The sequence below is a fragment of the Antedon bifida genome, chromosome 4, assembly GCF_963402885.1.
Source record: "Antedon bifida chromosome 4, ecAntBifi1.1, whole genome shotgun sequence".
Taxonomy (NCBI): Eukaryota; Metazoa; Echinodermata; class Crinoidea; order Comatulida; family Antedonidae; genus Antedon; species Antedon bifida.
In genome coordinates, this window is record NC_136229.1 from 9,552,485 (window position 1) to 9,570,279 (window position 17,795).

Consider the following 17,795-nt stretch of genomic DNA (forward strand, 5'->3'; position numbering starts at 1 on the left):
TGTAGGGAGGTAGTTAGTGTTTGGAGAAAATTTAAGTTGCTTTTACGCAAGTTAAAATTGCCAGATATAGTCATTTCAACACGTACACTTATATTTGTCAACACAGAAATTAAAAACTTTCTAGTTAACCACTTAATAGTTATTGCTTCATTCACAATTTATAAATTTAGGCTGACATTTTACGAACGTGTTTCAAAGCCTGACTTTTCAATTGCTTTTTAAATGAGCTAGAGATTAGATATGGATTGCTCATTTAAAAAGCAATTGAAGGGATCAGGTTTTGAGGCGTGTTCGTAAAATGTCAGCCTAAATGGATTTTAAGAAATTAATATTAATTAATTAATTAAATATGTTAATATATGAATTAAAATGCATGTGTTAAGATATGAATACGTTAGGATATGAATGTATTAAAATACAGTATGAATACGTTAAGATATGAATGTGAAATGAACATGGTAAGATATGAATGTGAAATGAATATATTAAGATATAAATATGTTAAGATATGAATACGGTAAGGCATGACTGTGAAATGAACATGTTAAGATATGAATGTGAAATGAATATATTAAGATATGAATGTGAAATAAATATATTAAGATATGAATATATTAAGATATGAATATGTTAAGATATGAATACGTTAAGATATGATAAGTAAAGATATGAATATGTTAAGATATGAATGTTAAATGATTATATTAAGATATGAATATGAAATGAATATATTAAGATATGAATGTGAAATGAATATTAAGATATGAAAAAATGTTAAGATATGAAAATGTTGGGATATGAACACCTTAAGATATGAATAAGTTAAAATATGAATACGTTAAGATATGAATGTGAAATGAATATGTTAAGATATGAATACGTTAAGATATGAACACGTTAAGATATGAATATGTTGAGATATGAATACCTTGAGATATGAATATGTACGTTAAGATATGAATATGTTGAAATATGAACACCTTAGATATGAATAAGTTAAAATATGTATACGTTAAGATATGAATGTGAAATGAACGTTAAGATATGAATGTGAAATGAACGCTAAGATATGAATATGTTAAGATATGAACATTAGGACATGAACGTGAAATAAAAAATAAATAAAAAAATAAAATACACCGGCTCTGTGGATAATGGTTTTTAGTGGAGGAGTTGGCGATTAGGAGGGAATTCTCAACCTCAGCTCCCCCCTCCCACATTACTAATAATTTTAGAAGCAAATACATGAATTAACATGTTACATTGCATAGTAAACCATAGAAATATGTATCTTCTGAGTATTTTGACACCAATGACGACTATATCCGCCTAACAATTTCTGAGATATGAAAAGTGTGCTCCAGGCCACAAATGTTTGGGCCGGCTATATGTTAAAGGTCAAAATTAAGAGTTTATTGATAGTTTTATGATTTTTATTACATTAGAACAAATATAAACATATTCATATGGCCAATTTCTTGACCAGTGGTCATAAAAGGGGTTTCCGTCCACTTTTGGCAAAAGTTTCCCATTAGAGTGAATAGAAATATGCGTCTTCTGAGTAGTTTGGAACAATAAATAAACCCAGTATTTACCAAGTTACGCAAAGTCTTAACTTTGACCATATTGACCTTTTTGTACCTGTACTGACCAAGCATCCCAATTTGTTTTCGGCCAACAGCAAAAAATTGATTTGTATTGATTTAAGGAAGCAAAAAAACATTGTTGCCATAGTTTGCTAGAGGGTAACCTCTTTCTGGCTCCCCAACTACGTGCTTCCCACGTATTTTCATAATGAATTATGACATGCGGCCGTCATACGAACATAGGTTGCGGACTCAAAAATTACCCACTATTTATAATAGACTAAAATTCATTCGTGTTTAATTTGTTGTGAAGTGCCTCTGTACCGATTTCCTAATTGATGGTGCCTTGCTACCTACACCTGTTGAACGTAGAAGTGAGAAACTTTTTTGTTTTTAGTCGCGTGGACGCGACTCTATAGTTCACTATGTCGGTCGGTTGGTCGGTCTGTCTGTCTGTCTGTCGGTCCGGTATCACTATGCATTGTAGCACGCGACTTAATGGCTGTTGGCCTTGTTTTATTATGTTTTTATTTCATTTCCACGGATGTGGGATAAGCTTCCGGTCTATATCACAGAATTGTTCTTTTACAATGATAGTAATTTTTATTCTGCTTTATATAAAGTCTATGTAACCAGATTGTTAAATGTTTAACCTTTTTACTGTAATTTTTCCAACCAGCACTATCAGGAGAGTCTTCTACAGCGATATTCTTTGCTTTTTGACAATCCGCCAGGATAGTTTCCTGTTTTCCCTTTGCCAACTGTCTTGCTTGTTTATGTAATCTTTTTCTTTTTTGTATTATTACATTTCTTATCTGGAAAATAAATTGAATATGAATATGAATACACTTGTATTCTACTACTTCCTACAGATGGCAAGGAACTTCTTTGGGTGGAGATCTCAATATCCAGAACTCAACGGATCATTGCTGACATTTATTATACACCTCCTAGCTCCGGTAGAGAATACATCATTAACTTGATCACTGCTCTCGACACTACCATTAAACGTATCCTAATCATAATCTGCTGCTCATTGGAGACTTCAATCTTAATGATATCACTTGGAATGAAATTAATACGTTAAGGAATGAATGCGTTAAGAAAAGACTGTGTTAAGTAATGAAAACGTTAAAGATATATTGTCCCCCAAAAACATGAAAAATGAAGATTAATTAAATCAGACTTTGAATATGTTATTTTGTAGTTTTAATAAAGTTAATCACTTCCATAGAAAAAAAAACGAAAAAAAAATGTTTTCACTTGTAAAATGACAAAATAAATGGTTAAATTCAACCAAAAATCCATTGGCTGGCAGCAAATTTGAAATTTTTTTCCTTTAAATTACACTTTTTTCAGGTCAATACATTTTTTTTCGATCAAATTTTCGGTCAAAGTGACTATTATGTTATATTACATTAAAATGGAATTAATAAAAAAATGTTAAGAAGTATTTTTTCAGAGGGACAATATATCTTTAAGAAAAAGATATGCTAATAAATTAACACGCTCAGATTATGATAAGAAATGAATAATATGTTAAGATATGAATGTGTTAAAAATGAATATGTGTTCAGAAATAAATAATGTTAAGAAATTAATATGCTAAAAAATGATTAAGCTAAGATATGATCATGTTAAGAAATAAATATGCAAAAATATGATTACGTTAAAAAAAATGAATATGCTAAAATATAATTAGGCATATGTTAAGAAATGAATAATGTTAAGAAAATGAATGCGCTAAAATATAATTCGGCATATGTTAAGAAATTAATAATGTTAAGAAAATGAATGCGCTAAGATATGAATATGCTAAGAAATGAGTACGCGAAGAAATGGATGTGTTAAGAAATGAACATTTTAAAACATGAATATGTTAAGATATGATACAAAATGAATATATTATATTATAATATAATTTGTTAATCATTTATATAATTGGAAAATTACAATAAAAAATATCGGACAAATAATATTTGTAAAATAGTATTAATAATATAAAGATATAAAACGTTACAATAATTGTGGAAATTATATTATGTTGACCTTTTGATAAATACGAATACGTGTTTTAAATTAAAATTAAAATTATTTGACATGTGATAAATATAGGCCTAAGGGTAGGAAACTTGCTTTTTCTGTTATAGCAAAAAAATTAATTTCGACGTTTCTGTTGCAACAGTAAAACAGTATTAATAATATATCGATAGAAAACGTTACAACAATTGTGGAAATTATATTTTGTTTGACCTTTTGATACGAATACGTGTTTTAAATTTAAATTCTTATTTAAAATCAACATTTATTTTTCAACCTACGACAGAGGTGTTTTTCAGTGTTAATTGAATTTTAAACCGAAAGTCTTCTATATATAATTATATAAATTTACGTAAGGGCAAAATTCGGTAAATCGCGCGTTACTTATAGAATGTGTACTCGATGGTAGCCTATACAGTTGGTTCGCACTTTCGGTACTGCTCTAAACCACCCGATGTAACCCTGTTTACTAATTAAATTGAGTTAGGAAATTAGTTATTGACAATTAAAACGAATTTAGGTTTAACGATTTGGCCCAAATTGGGTTGTTTCCGATCGTGGTATACACTCTCTAAAGGATGTCCATCTTGAAAAATATCCGCACACAATAATACGAGGATGCATCGCATTTACCTATCTTCTTCTACGTTAATTGTTTTTATTAATGGAAAACCGGTTTAACAGCTCGAGTACAGCATCATAATGTTGAAGAAACGCCGATTTTTTTTTAAAAGATACTATTTTGATAGATGTAATATATGTTTATACAAATGTATTGATTTGCGATGAATGGAACATCCCAATCGCTCTCTTTGATTTAACCAGTGATTTGTAATAGCCGAAGGCTGGATAGCAATCTATAGTGTTATCGCAGTTCAAAAATTGATTCTGCATGGAGAGGGAACCAACAAGATGGCGACTGCAATCGACCAATCAGATATGCACTACGCTGTACGCACTGCTACGCCTGTGTTGAGCCTATCTGCGTGAGAACGATACGCAACTCAGCGCGTTAAGGGTATAAACGCGAACGCATTCTATATCATCCTCGTACACAAATCATTCTATTGCGATTAACAATAATTATAATTAATTTTATAAAAACTTCACTGTGCTTTGACAAGAATATGTGTTTTAATTTATGTGGTCTTAATGTATTATATTATATTATTATTTTTTATAAATTATTAAATAATGTTTTTGAAGACATTTACGGCCGCCATCTTGTTGGTTCCCCTCCTGTTGGAATCACTTTTCAGTCTGGAGTGCGCCCTCTAGCCTTCGGCTTACAGCTCACTGGATTTAACATAATTAGCTATATTTATGGGCCCGTCGCCATTAGAATCGCAAATTTCTTACTGCGCGTGTGGGTGCTGTTAGATACATAAACACATATACAAATAAACTTTTTATTACTGTGAGTGAGGGTACTGTTAGATATATAACACAAATCGCAATGCTACTGTATTTATTGGTAAATTATGTACAGGCCTATAAAACATTAACAAATATTTTGTTACTGAGTGGATAAAGAATATATTTAAAAATTGTTCCTCTTTGTACCCAACCACATGTTATATACAAAACACAAATTGGGTTTGTGACAAGTTTCTCTTTTGGAAGTAATTCCCATGGCAGGGTGTTAATTTTAGTTGACTACATAAATCATCGTGTCTATTTTTTCATTTCATTTCATTTCATTTAAAATTGCCAGTTTGTATACTCTGAAATTACTGTGTATTAGAAAACTATCTGTGGGCACGACCTAGATGGTACGCGAGCGAAGCTCGCGTACCATCTAGTCTGAGGTAAATGTACCAAATACTGATCATAGTTATAACTATATATATATATCTGATTTGTTCTATATGTGTTTACTGTTGTTTATATATTGCATATGATGTTGATTTGTATTGAAGTGACAATCCAATAAAAGTCACACTGAATACTAGTTTTGTGCAGAAAGCAACACGATGAGCTGTTTCTGCCACTGACCATGTTTATTGCTAAAAAATGTAAACACCACCTTTATTCATTCAATCTTTCATACATATTTCGTTCACATTTCATTTTCGTACATTACATTTCCATTTTCTACTTTTTTCGTTATTTTCTGATTTTTACACTTTTAATCTTTTATACATTATAGTGTTTTGATTTATATGCATACAGAAACCATAACAATCTACACTTAATTTTGTACATGATATAATACATTTTAAAATACAAATATGAATGCCACTTATAGGTTACAACATGCCTAGTGTGTTCATATCATTTAAAATATATTTAAACTGAATCCAGAGATTATGGCATACAGGTTTTTTAAGTTCAGTTTTAATTTTAATTGTGTATATGACGTACACGGCTATTGAGTACAATTGATTTTTTAATTGACATTTACATCCTAACAGTAGTTCTTTGAACGAGCTACTGCTGTTATCTAGCTTTTTAAATATACTGTCAATTTTATTCCACAGTATTTGATTACGTCTACAATAATAAAACATATGTTTTTCGTCTTCAATGACTCCACAATTGTTACATATGTTATTATTTTTCAGTTTCCAGTTATACAGTTTTATATTTGTAGATATAATTCTATTTTGTAATTTGTAATTCAATTGGGCAAATTTCTTAGTTTTTCACTTTTCTTTTCCAGATATGACACCACTTGATATCTTCGTTAAATACGTGTACTGGAAAAAAAAATAGAAATGCCAAATTACTGTTATACTAATAACATTAAGAAAACTTGAAGCTACTAACGATCGTGTAGGTACTGCTACTAATAATTGTTATTGGAAACTTATAACAGTGGCATACTTTGTTGTTGACAAGAGTGCGTCCAAATAATAATAAAACATTAAATACAAAAGGACAACTTAAAGATGTATTGTCCCTTAAAACACAAAAAAATGAAGGTCAAAATATTCTAAATTTAAATTGGCCATATCAAAGTAATATTAAAGTTATTCACTTTAAGTCGAAAATTCGAGCCAAAAACAACAAGTTTACGTAATTAACAGGTAAATTAGTTTGATTACATTTCGTCTGGAAAATCGTCTCGAGCAAAAGTAAACAAAGATTTCAAACCACGAGTACGCATTATGCATATGCTAATTAGGATTGTTTACAACTCGTCACAGTTGTTGAGAAGGTATTTTCACACAGATCGTGAGAAAGTTTTATGAAATATGCATACAGAGTAGCCAAACAAGCGCGTTTCATTTTAGGATATGTTTTGATCGAAAACTTTGACTGGTCAAAGTTATTTGTTAAACAAAAAAACGTCTGTATTTCAGTTAAATGATTTTTTTTTCGACAAATTTTTGGTGAAAGTTAATAACTATTATGATACTTCAAAATGACCCACCTTTTTTTGAAATCTTTTATTTTTTATTTTTTTGAAGTTAGTCAAAGGGACAATACATCTTTAACATAATCTGTTCTTTAAACATTTAACATGTGGCCTAATTTTATTTCACATGTCCATGGCAAAGAGCAAATGTTTGTTTTTGAAAACATTCACTTAAAAATAAATATTTATATTTATATTTTATATTTATTCAATATGGCGAACCAGAGGTCATTAAAAGCGTATTGGCTGTTGTTTGAAACATTTTAAATTCGATATTCAATGCCCTATCATTTTCCAATTGTGTTTGTACAACGTACTTACAATATATAATTATAACAAAAAGTAAATAATAGGCATTGGAATTGTATTATAATTGTACGTGAAACCTATCTAGATATAACCTAAATGCTATACCTTTCGAAATAACAATTACAAATAATATTTTCCAAAATCAATTTTATTCGAAAAACGTTTTACAGCCTAAATTATTGCATGATAATTATAGTATGAAAAGAGCTATGGAACGTGTATACTATATATTTCTAAACAAAAGCCCAGTTGCTGTAGATATTAAAATTAACCAATCACAATTTACAGATAATACTTTTAATTTGAAGGGTTGTACTACGTTTAGTTTATTACTTGAGTCATCTGCAGTCAGTTTTAGCATTATAGCCGAGGAAACAGGTTAGTTTATTTTTTAAATATCTTTTAACATTTTATTTTTTCAAATAAAAAAGAAAATTCAATTAATTTGCTGGCGGTGGCCAAGTAATTAAGTGGCCGCCGGCAGATAACAGCCCATTATTTATAATTCACTAGTGGCTAGAACGAGACTACGTACTTCGTTGAAACCAAGCTACAGAAGAGTTTTTCAAAAATTATTCTCTTCTTGTGTGTTCCTTAAAGGACTCGGAAGGTTTCACGTTTGCCCTGGTTCATCTGAGCACCTTTCGTGGACGAACGAATAAGAGCCGTTTTGTATCAAGTAAATTATATGCAGCAGGGACAAGTAGGTGAGAAGTGTCATTATCTGAAACGAAACCAATCAAGTGCGTACATGGGAAAGACATTAAACGTAACGTTTTTCCAACAATAGAAGTAAATCTAACGATATTTTAGTAATTAAAAAATGACACCTGATGTAATTTGTTTTATCAATGCAATTCATATTCTGTACTAAAACGCTAAATATGCTATTCTAATTTGACCTATTCATCATTGAAGTAATGGTTATACACCTGTGCATTATATATTTTTTATATGATTTAGAAAACATTGAATTACGCTCTATAATTTGAATTACACAATAGATTAAAACCCGCAATTTTCAGAACTGAAAGGTGCTTAATTGTTGAATGATAGATACACATTCTTAGATACTAAACATAACATCAAATTGTTTTTATTTTGCTGCATGCAAAGGCAAAATTTAGCAACGTTGAAGAAAGATACAAAAGCATAAATAAAATATATATAAAATAACGATTTATACAGGTAAATACAATAACAGTATAAATACAATAATATTATTACAGTTAATGTTTGGATTTGTTTTTGTTGAAGGAGAAATTGAATTGGTTTATCAGAAAAAACTTACACCATGTTGAACAGACGTAAAAAAGTGGCACTTTTTTTAATGCTGATATCAATAAAAGGTATTTTTAGGCTAGACACAAATGTAAGTTGATAGTAATGAATAATGATATGTAATTATTCAGGCTATTTTTGTTTAAATGTCATTCTTTTGAAAAGGTAAGCTTGTACTTCACTCTTTTGTTTTTATATAGAATCATTGGCTGACTGTACATCGAAATATATACTAAACATTGGTAAATCATTAGATAGAGAGAGTAACATTGTTATGATAATGCTTGACAGGCCTATCAGATGTCCTGGGTACATTAAGGCCTGGAAGTGGATTCCTTCTGTATCTACGAACTTCCTTGGGTTGGTGTGGCGGCCTACAAGATTAGAAATGGAATTTGAGGTGATAGAGGTCGTACAACGTTACCCGCTGTTGATGAATTGGACCAGACATATACATACACTCTTCATCGCTCCGACTGGATTCCAGTTGAAGCTGGCGACGTGATTGGATTTCAATTTACTGACGCGCTTTTACGTTTTAACGATACAGAATCACTAATCGGGTTCTCATATTTGACTTCTACAATGCTGATCGAGATTGGCTCACGTCATAACTTACAATCAACAGGCCGAAAAAGTTACCCTTTGATGGCTGTTTCTGAAGGTAATATAAATTGCATAATAATCTCTATTTTCTAATTTTACACAAGAATGACGGCTGTGGTTTAATTTCAAAAAATTATCATACTTTTATTACAAAATTTGTTGGAAGTCGGTCAGTTGTTGAAAGAAAATGTCAACGATCCAGCATAATAAAAAAAACTGAAGCTGGTGGAATGTTACCTGGTCATGTAATGCAGAGTTTCAAGAGTCCATCTGTAAGCCGATGTATCATTGTCTGTCAAAAGGAACAATTATGCCTGTCGATATCGTATGATAAACAGAGAAGAGTGTGTTATTTGAATTTCGCTAAGAACGAAGATATATACAGTTCTGATGTAGTAATCGGTGTAGATTACTATGAGTTCATTGATAAGGTAAACTACAAAACAATATTATGAACAATATAAAAATTCTACTCGTATACCGAACCAATGTATACAGTAATAAGTTTAGCGTCTATACAACACCTATTCTCGGTATTGTATCTTGGTTTCTCCACCACAGGGTACCATAACAAATATGTGTCCAGTACACCAGAATCAGATCATCTTAGGATCTACATCTTTTTGAAAGTCAGATAATTTAAAAATGTTGATACCATAATACACTTTGTAATAGTATTTTGGCTGGCAGAAATTCTCTGTAACAAATTAAATGACAGATTTTCTTAGATACTCCCTAAAAGACGGGACGCCATTATCAACAAACATATCACTAGCACTGTAGTGTCTGTGTTAACAAACACGTAATGCATTATTATGCACATTAAGTGTGCTTAAACCACATAAAAACCAATACATACTCATGCAATACAATATGAATAATAGGCATTTAACACCAACAAGGCATTTGCTTAATTTACGTGCTAGTGTATTATTAAATTGTCCAATGATTTTCAGCAAATGTTGTAGTATGTCACTGATGTAAGCATGCCCATCCATATCGGTACGGCCAACGTCTATTATCTCATGGCATTGTGGAACGGAGGTTGTGATCCCCATATTATGATACGTACAGTACGAATTAGGAATAGGAATATGCAAATACTCACTCACTAATTAGCACTAACACATTGTTTACTAATTAGCACTAACAATTATTGTTTACTAATTAGCACTAGTTACCGTGTTAAATTACAAAATTAAAAATTCTTCAGGTCAATATGTTTTGTCTTTAAAGGAATATTATGAACATTGTAAAGATGACACCTTCTACCATGGCCAGTCTTGTTTTGAAGCCCGTGTGTGTTTCTGCGATAATGAAAATTGCCCATCAGATAATGGTGAGTTAGTTATTAATACACATTCCTGAACTGCTACACTAGGGTTCTACGGCAACCTAAGCTGCTAATGTTGCAACTTCTTACAAAGCTGTCCAAACAGGTAAGAAGTTTCTCTATTGCAACCAGATATAACAACTTAATTTATTTGGCTGCTTTCTACCTAATGAAAACGACAAAAAACAACAAAAAACAACAACAACAAAAACAACAATAATATATCACATTTATATAGCGCCCTTTTCATAAATAAACATGCTTTACATAAAAGTACATCTCAATAACTGAACAGGATAAACAGTGCTCAAACATTACATAATCTGAGAAATATACAGGGAATATTCTATTTCCATGCCGGTAGGGTTTTTATGTTAAAACAGGTCATGCACAATGTCGGCATCAACCATACCTGCTCAACACCTTGTATTATTACTAGGAATATTCCATGAATGCGAGACGGTAAGTATATGAGCAAGAAAGCCTGTGCAGTAAGTGTATCGAATGTTTTTCTCTCCCCGAATTGTTTACCCAGAACTCGCGAAGAAGGCCCACGTGTATGTATGCTTCCATTGTTTTATAACATTCCGCTGAGAACTTTAAAAGAATTATAAAGCAAGTGACAACAAATAGAAGGGTGAAATATCATATATTACATTATTAAACAATAAAGAAAGATATATGCCCGGTAACGATGCAGGCGCGTCTGTGAAAAAAAGGCGAGTTAAACCAATTATGTATTGTATGTTGTATCATATCAACCTAGGCATCACGCTTGCTATTTTGATAGTTTGTTTGCTTTTTTCGTAATTATGCGAATTTACATTTACATGCAGTAGTTAAGATGGTATATAATAACTATCGGTGATGATAAATGTTTCTCGAAACATGTGACCTAAATTAAGGACTGTGTGAATCGTTATTTAAAATTATCATTCATGTTTAGAATGGAACCTCATATTCAAGGGAATGTCTGGTACTGGAGTTTCCATTTATGAGTCATTTGTCGATGGAACTAAAACATCAGAATCGGAAGCTGCTAAATCATTTGATTCTTCAGAAAACTTCAGATTGAACAAAATGTTTGAAGACTGGACATTGCTACATATCGTGGAAGTAAGTCAAACATTACACAAATAAAACATGTTTGTGTGTGTCTATTCAGTATTGTCAAAATATTGTAATACTATATTTTAAGGTTTTAAGTTTATTTAACAAGGGCCCATAAATGTACCTACTTGAATTAAACCAAATAATTTGGCATGTTCCATTCATCGCAAATCAATACATTTGTATAAACGTATATTACATCTATCAAAATAGTATTTTTTAAAGGAAATCTTCAACATTATGATGCTTTACTCGAGCTGTTCAACTAGTTTTCAGCTATTAAATATTCTGATTATAAATCGAAAAATTATATCAAATGAATGATTAAAAGATAGATAATGTTGAAGTTTCTGTATTAAAGAAGAAAGACAATTAAACATTTATTTGTATCATGTAATCTTGTTGCTGTTTCTTGTTTAGACTTTTTGTAAAAAATCAATGTATATTTATTTATCGTTATGGTTACTGTCAAGTGTAAACGGACATTGAGCTGGATTTATATATACAGTCTAGCCTTTTATTACACATAGTCCTGATATTCATGCATTATATTATTTTGAAATTACTACTCAGGTGAAGTTAACACTGTATTCTGAATCGTATGACGAGCTTATTAATTTGACATTTAATGGAAATAACACCAGTTTAACATCTTGGTTTTCAATTGAAAACCTCCTTGATTCACCATGGGATGATTTAAAAGCAGGTGAACAGATGAATTACTTCAGTATAGAAGGTGATAGGTAAGTATTAAGCATGTTTTCTACAAGACCAAGTTATTTTGGTGAGGGTAATAGTCTGTTTCAGAGAGACCAAGATAAACAAGGCCAACAGTCATTAAGTCGCGTGCTACAATGCATAGTGATACCGGACCGACAGACAGACCGACAGACCGACAGACCGACATAGTGAACTATACTGACCGAAATTACTGAACATGTTTAAAAATGTTGAAATGTTTAAAAACATTTATATTTTTTTAATTTACACGTGCGTAGCCTGTCACTTTTGACGTGCTCGTATAACGTAATTTCGAGTTAAGTAAGTCAAGAAAACAGAAATCGGGCAAAAAGAGTGCGCAATAACATTTAACGCGCAGTGCGCGCGCAAAAATCTGCGCAGTTAGGCAATTTTGTAAACGCTTAAAATTTCCTGAAACGTACTCTTTTTTCATCGAAAATAAATTTTGAAAATTTTAAGCGCGCGTACGCATGCGTTACATGCGCTACGCACGTAATTGTATTGCCATATGATGATTTATGCCCTGAAATTTATGAGTACCAAATTTTATTTAATTGTGATTCATGGTTGTGAAGATATGATTACAAACGTGATTTCGTTAAATCGTGCGTAGACCGCGTAATTTTTTATTGCGCATCGTGAAAACATAACCACATCGATTCCTGGCCATAAGGAATATTCTGTGAAAAATTGACATAGCTAGATTAAACTGATATCAAGATAAGTTCAGAAAGCGATAAAACGCATTGTGATACCGAACCGACAGACAGACAGACCGACCAACCGACCGACATAGTGAACTATAGAGTCGCGTCCACGCGACTAAAAAGACATAAATACAATGAGCAAAACAAATAATAATAAATAAAAATTATTTGATTCATCTCAAAAATAGTACAGAAAATAAAATGCAAAGAACATTTTTAAAAACTAAAATAACAGTTTAATAATATAATTTTATGTATTTACTGGTTCTCCCCCTGGAATCCCCAACCGGAAATTTACCCCCGTGGCATTTCCCCCGGACCGTATTCCCTAACCGGACATTTCCCCCGACATCATTGTATTTGATAATTATTTAAACAAATTTAAATCTTTTTTTGAAAAGTAAAGACATATTATTTTTGTAATTACTGTTTCTATAAAACTCTTAATTTAACACTATTCCCTTAAATTGTTCATGATTTTTCTCAATAAATACCATAATTTTAAAGTTGTTTCCTCTCTCTGTTTTGTTTATGTATGTTCACTTGATTTTGGATAATGCTTTTGTCCAGTTCATGCCGTTCTTTCTTTATTGCTATTTTAAAGATTACTACATAGTTATGACCAGGTCGTAAATTCAAAAATAATTTAAGAAATATTTATTTTAAATAATTATTATATAGAAGACAGTAGAATGTAAAAGCTTAAAATATAGTTATTATTGAGAAACATCATTGAAACAGTAGCGTTAAATGAAGGGTTTTATAAATACAGTATTAGGACCCAATCTTTAAAAAAAATTGAAATGTGTTTGAATAATGATAAAGGAAAATGTCACGGGGGAAAATGTCACGGGGGAAACGGACCGGGGTACAACATACCGGGGAAAAAGTCCGGGAAGCAAATGTCTGGGTGAAAATGTCCAGGGGGAAACTAGCCTGCCTCGTATTTTCTAAAAATAATGTTGTTCTTGTTTCTACATTACTATAGCAAGCAACGAGTATTCTTTGTTCATAAACTATACAATTTTTGCGATGGTGATGAAGGATGGCTAGTTGTCAGAGATACACCGTATGGGTGTGCTTGGGAAAGAGAAAACATTCCCGTCTTTATATATAGCACTTCTAGCAATGCAGAGAACTGGAGCAATGGCTGTAAGTAAATAATAATGATAACGACAACGTTCACCAACTTAGTTATTAAGTGATTCGAGGAGATAAGAACTATAATAATGGTTACCAAAAATAGAAAATAAATAGAAATTGGGAATATGGGGATACATTTCTATTTTTGTTCCATGGGCCAACGAACTGATCATTTAGGCAGAGCGTTTCAATTTGTTGACGTCATGATGTAAACAAGAAATATTTTTTCCAGTAATTTAAATTTCAAATTTATATTTTTCTGTTGCACATACTAGACAAGATTCAGCACTGATAGGTCTAAAGATTCTTCTTTATATTGTATGATGACATACATTAACGTTCTGCTTTTTTGTGTACGATACTAAAAAAAAATTTGGTTTTATCTTTAATCACAAAGATGACATATTACTTTTCAAAATGACGAATTATTATTTTTATTTATTTTTTAGTGATCGAGAAAGCCTATATTATGACAGTTCATGTGAAGTATGCCTGATCATTATTTTTAATTTAAGAGGACAAAGGGACAACACGGATCATCAAGCACAAAAGACACTTTATTTCCTAAAGTACAACTTTATCGAGAACCATATTTTGACAACATAATTAGGGATGTACATATTATGATTTCATATCAATTGCAAGATATACGATTTCGCCGCCAATGATTCTGATATTTAGTAACTCACTGTGTAAACGCATCAGAGATAATAAAAAAAGCCATCGGTCTAAATCAACGAAAGTGTTTACAAAAGGGCTGCCTCTATATTTGATGTACAAAAGCTAGTTGAGGAGACAACAGATGAAAACGGGTAGTAACAAAGTGCGAGGCAGCGAGGCACGCGAGGCAGGGAAGGCATGCGAGGCAAGTCAGAAATTTATGCGAGGCATCGTTTTACCATCATCAAAAAATGCGAGGCATCATTTTATCATTTCTCAAAATTGCGAGGCAGGAAATCACCGAAATTGAAGTAGTCTAGGCCTAGGCCCGCTAGACTAGTTTCCTTTTGCACCTGCCTTGTATTTTAACCAACTTTATCCTGAATACCACAGCTTAGAATTAGTAGGCCTACTTTAATGAAGAAAAATATCATAAAAGTAACAATAAATCCATTAAATTGGTGATTTTACAGACGTTGTTTTTCTCGCATTTCGCACACTCAATGTTCAATATTTTGGTTTCTATGGAACGCCAAAAGAGCAAAATTAATTAGAGGGCTAAAAACTCTGTGGAATCCATTTATATTTAACGCATTATTTGGTGAAAATCAAGTACAATTTCAATAGATTTTGTCACTGTCAGTAAGGAAAAATGTTACTGTTGATAATGTACACGGTTTCGTTAACCTTTTAAAGAATAAAATAGAAAAATTCATCATAATATCCTTAGTAGGATGTCCTAGGTCTAGACTAGGTAGTGATGTTGATTTAGGATCGATTATTATATTGAAATAAAACGTGTTTTTCACCAATAAATGCATGAGAAATTGACGCATTCCACTGAGTTTTAGTCCTCTATTATCGTTGCTCTTTTGGCGCTCCATAGAAACAAAAATATTGAACATTAATAAGTGAAATTCGCGAACAGTGTGCGAGAAACACGCCTGTAAAATCAATAATTTAAGGATTTATTTGTTACTTTTTATGTGATTCTTTCATTAAAGTACTCATGAGGTATACTTCTAAGGTGTGGTATTCACACGATAAAGTTAGTTATCAAATTTGGAGTAAAAATACAAGCGAAGGAAACTAGCGCCAGGTTTATTAGTACGTACATGGACAACAATAAATAAAAATCGTTCGTAATATACCTAACTTACTAAAACAGGAATAGTGTATCATTATTAAAAATTACACCAATTATTATTATATCAAAATTGATTAAATTATTTTCTACATAGGCCTCTTATCTAGGTTAGGGCTAAGCATATTAGCTAAAGTTTAATTTTAGGCCTAGTATTACAATTGTCGGACGTAAGTCTTTTTTCACACGCGCTCCAGAATTCTGTCGCAATTTTTTTCTTTGCGGCATGTTATTGGATCGGCATATCAGTTACCTTTTATTCACCGCCAGTTATTGAACTTGTCCTGGCAATCGCTGTTCACCTTATTTGCGAGAGAGGTACACGTGTTGTTCCTAGAGAATGGAATGTCAAAAATGTCTTTGGCACGCCGCTCAGAGAGAAGTCTGTGCGTTGCTGCTGAAACCACGTGCTATAGGAGGGGAATGCACCACAATCCTCTGAGCTGAGGGCTGAATCATTCCGCTACCTGCTAAATAGTAAAGAGGGATTTTCCATCTCTCGGGTCTACCGGATCTAGGCGCAGGGGTGTGACAAAATATTATTTTCACTCTGCTATGTTCGAGAGACATGTGAGTGAACACGCTCGAAATGCCAACAAACATTGCAGTCAGTTGATGAGTGTGTCGCTATAACAATTATTGTTTATCGAAAGTTGAAGACTGTCGTTCAGATTTTTTAACCGTAGTTTGGGCACTTTTGTAAAAGTAAAATTTGACACGATATGACTTGAATGAAAAAACAATCGTTACATAAAAATAAACAACATGTAATATACTGTAATTATAATAAACATTCTAACGATATACCGGAAAATATTTCTTTTAACCTCCAAGCAGTCACCACTGAATATATTTTAGAAAAACTAAGCTCATTGTCAGTAAATAACCGACTGGTGATATGATTCCATCAAAATAAATTACTAAAATAAGCTGAGCAATCCAGACAATTACCGTCCAATTTCTGTGTTAAATGTTATCTCTAAAATAGCTGTATTTGACTAATTTTATCATTATCTTAGTATAAATAATCTTTTAAATAGCAATTAGTCATGATTCAAACCAAATTACTCCACATCTAGTTTATAAAATCACGTGCAAATATTACTGAAGAATGGTTTAATGAAATTGATAAAGGTAATCTAATTGGCATATGTATATCTTGACTTTAAAAAAGCTTTTGTTACTGTAGATCATATTTTTTCAACCAATTAAAATTGTGTAATTGTAGTAAAAGTATTAACTGGTTAAAGAGATAACTTGAAGTGATCGAACTCAAACTACTTGTATAAATGGTATCAAATCTGATTACTTAAGTATCAAGTGTGGAATGCCACAGGGATCCATTACTGGTCCACTTGCCATCTTGATATATCGATGACCTGCCAAATTGTATTTCTCTATGCAGTGTAAGTTTATTATGCTGATGATACTGCAATCTGATATTCCTCTAATTCAACTGATGATATAACTGCATGCTATAATAGTGATTTATCAAATATAAACAATTGGCTTGAGAGCAACAAACTTAGGCATACAAAGTCAGAATTCATTTTAATATGATCTAAACAAAAGCTTTGTTTTGTAAATAATTGCTTACCTGGTAATATTATTGGTATTGCATTATCTAGGGTAAACAATAATATTTTGGTGCATATATTGATAAACATTTAAGTCGAGATAAACAATTCTAAAATGTTCGTAAAAAAGCTTTAACTGGCATGATTAAATGTTTAAAAAAGCAACCCATTTATCACAAAACACACTCTTTTTAATG

The 17,795-nt window shown here is 31.6% G+C and overlaps 1 protein-coding gene and 1 pseudogene across 1 annotated transcript in view; one reads left to right on the forward strand and one right to left on the reverse strand.

Moving 5' to 3' along the window:
* Positions 1-12,373, forward strand: part of LOC144839162 (uncharacterized) — a 304,410-nt gene extending 292,037 nt beyond the window's left edge. The window contains exon 5 of the mRNA XM_078694476.1: positions 12,200-12,373. Within this exon, the coding sequence (XP_078550602.1) occupies positions 12,200-12,373 (174 nt within the window). The remainder of the gene's footprint in view (positions 1-12,199) is intronic.
* LOC144840960 (uncharacterized) lies at positions 502-8,592 on the reverse strand (annotated as a pseudogene).
* Positions 12,374-17,795: the final 5,422 nt, after the last annotated feature.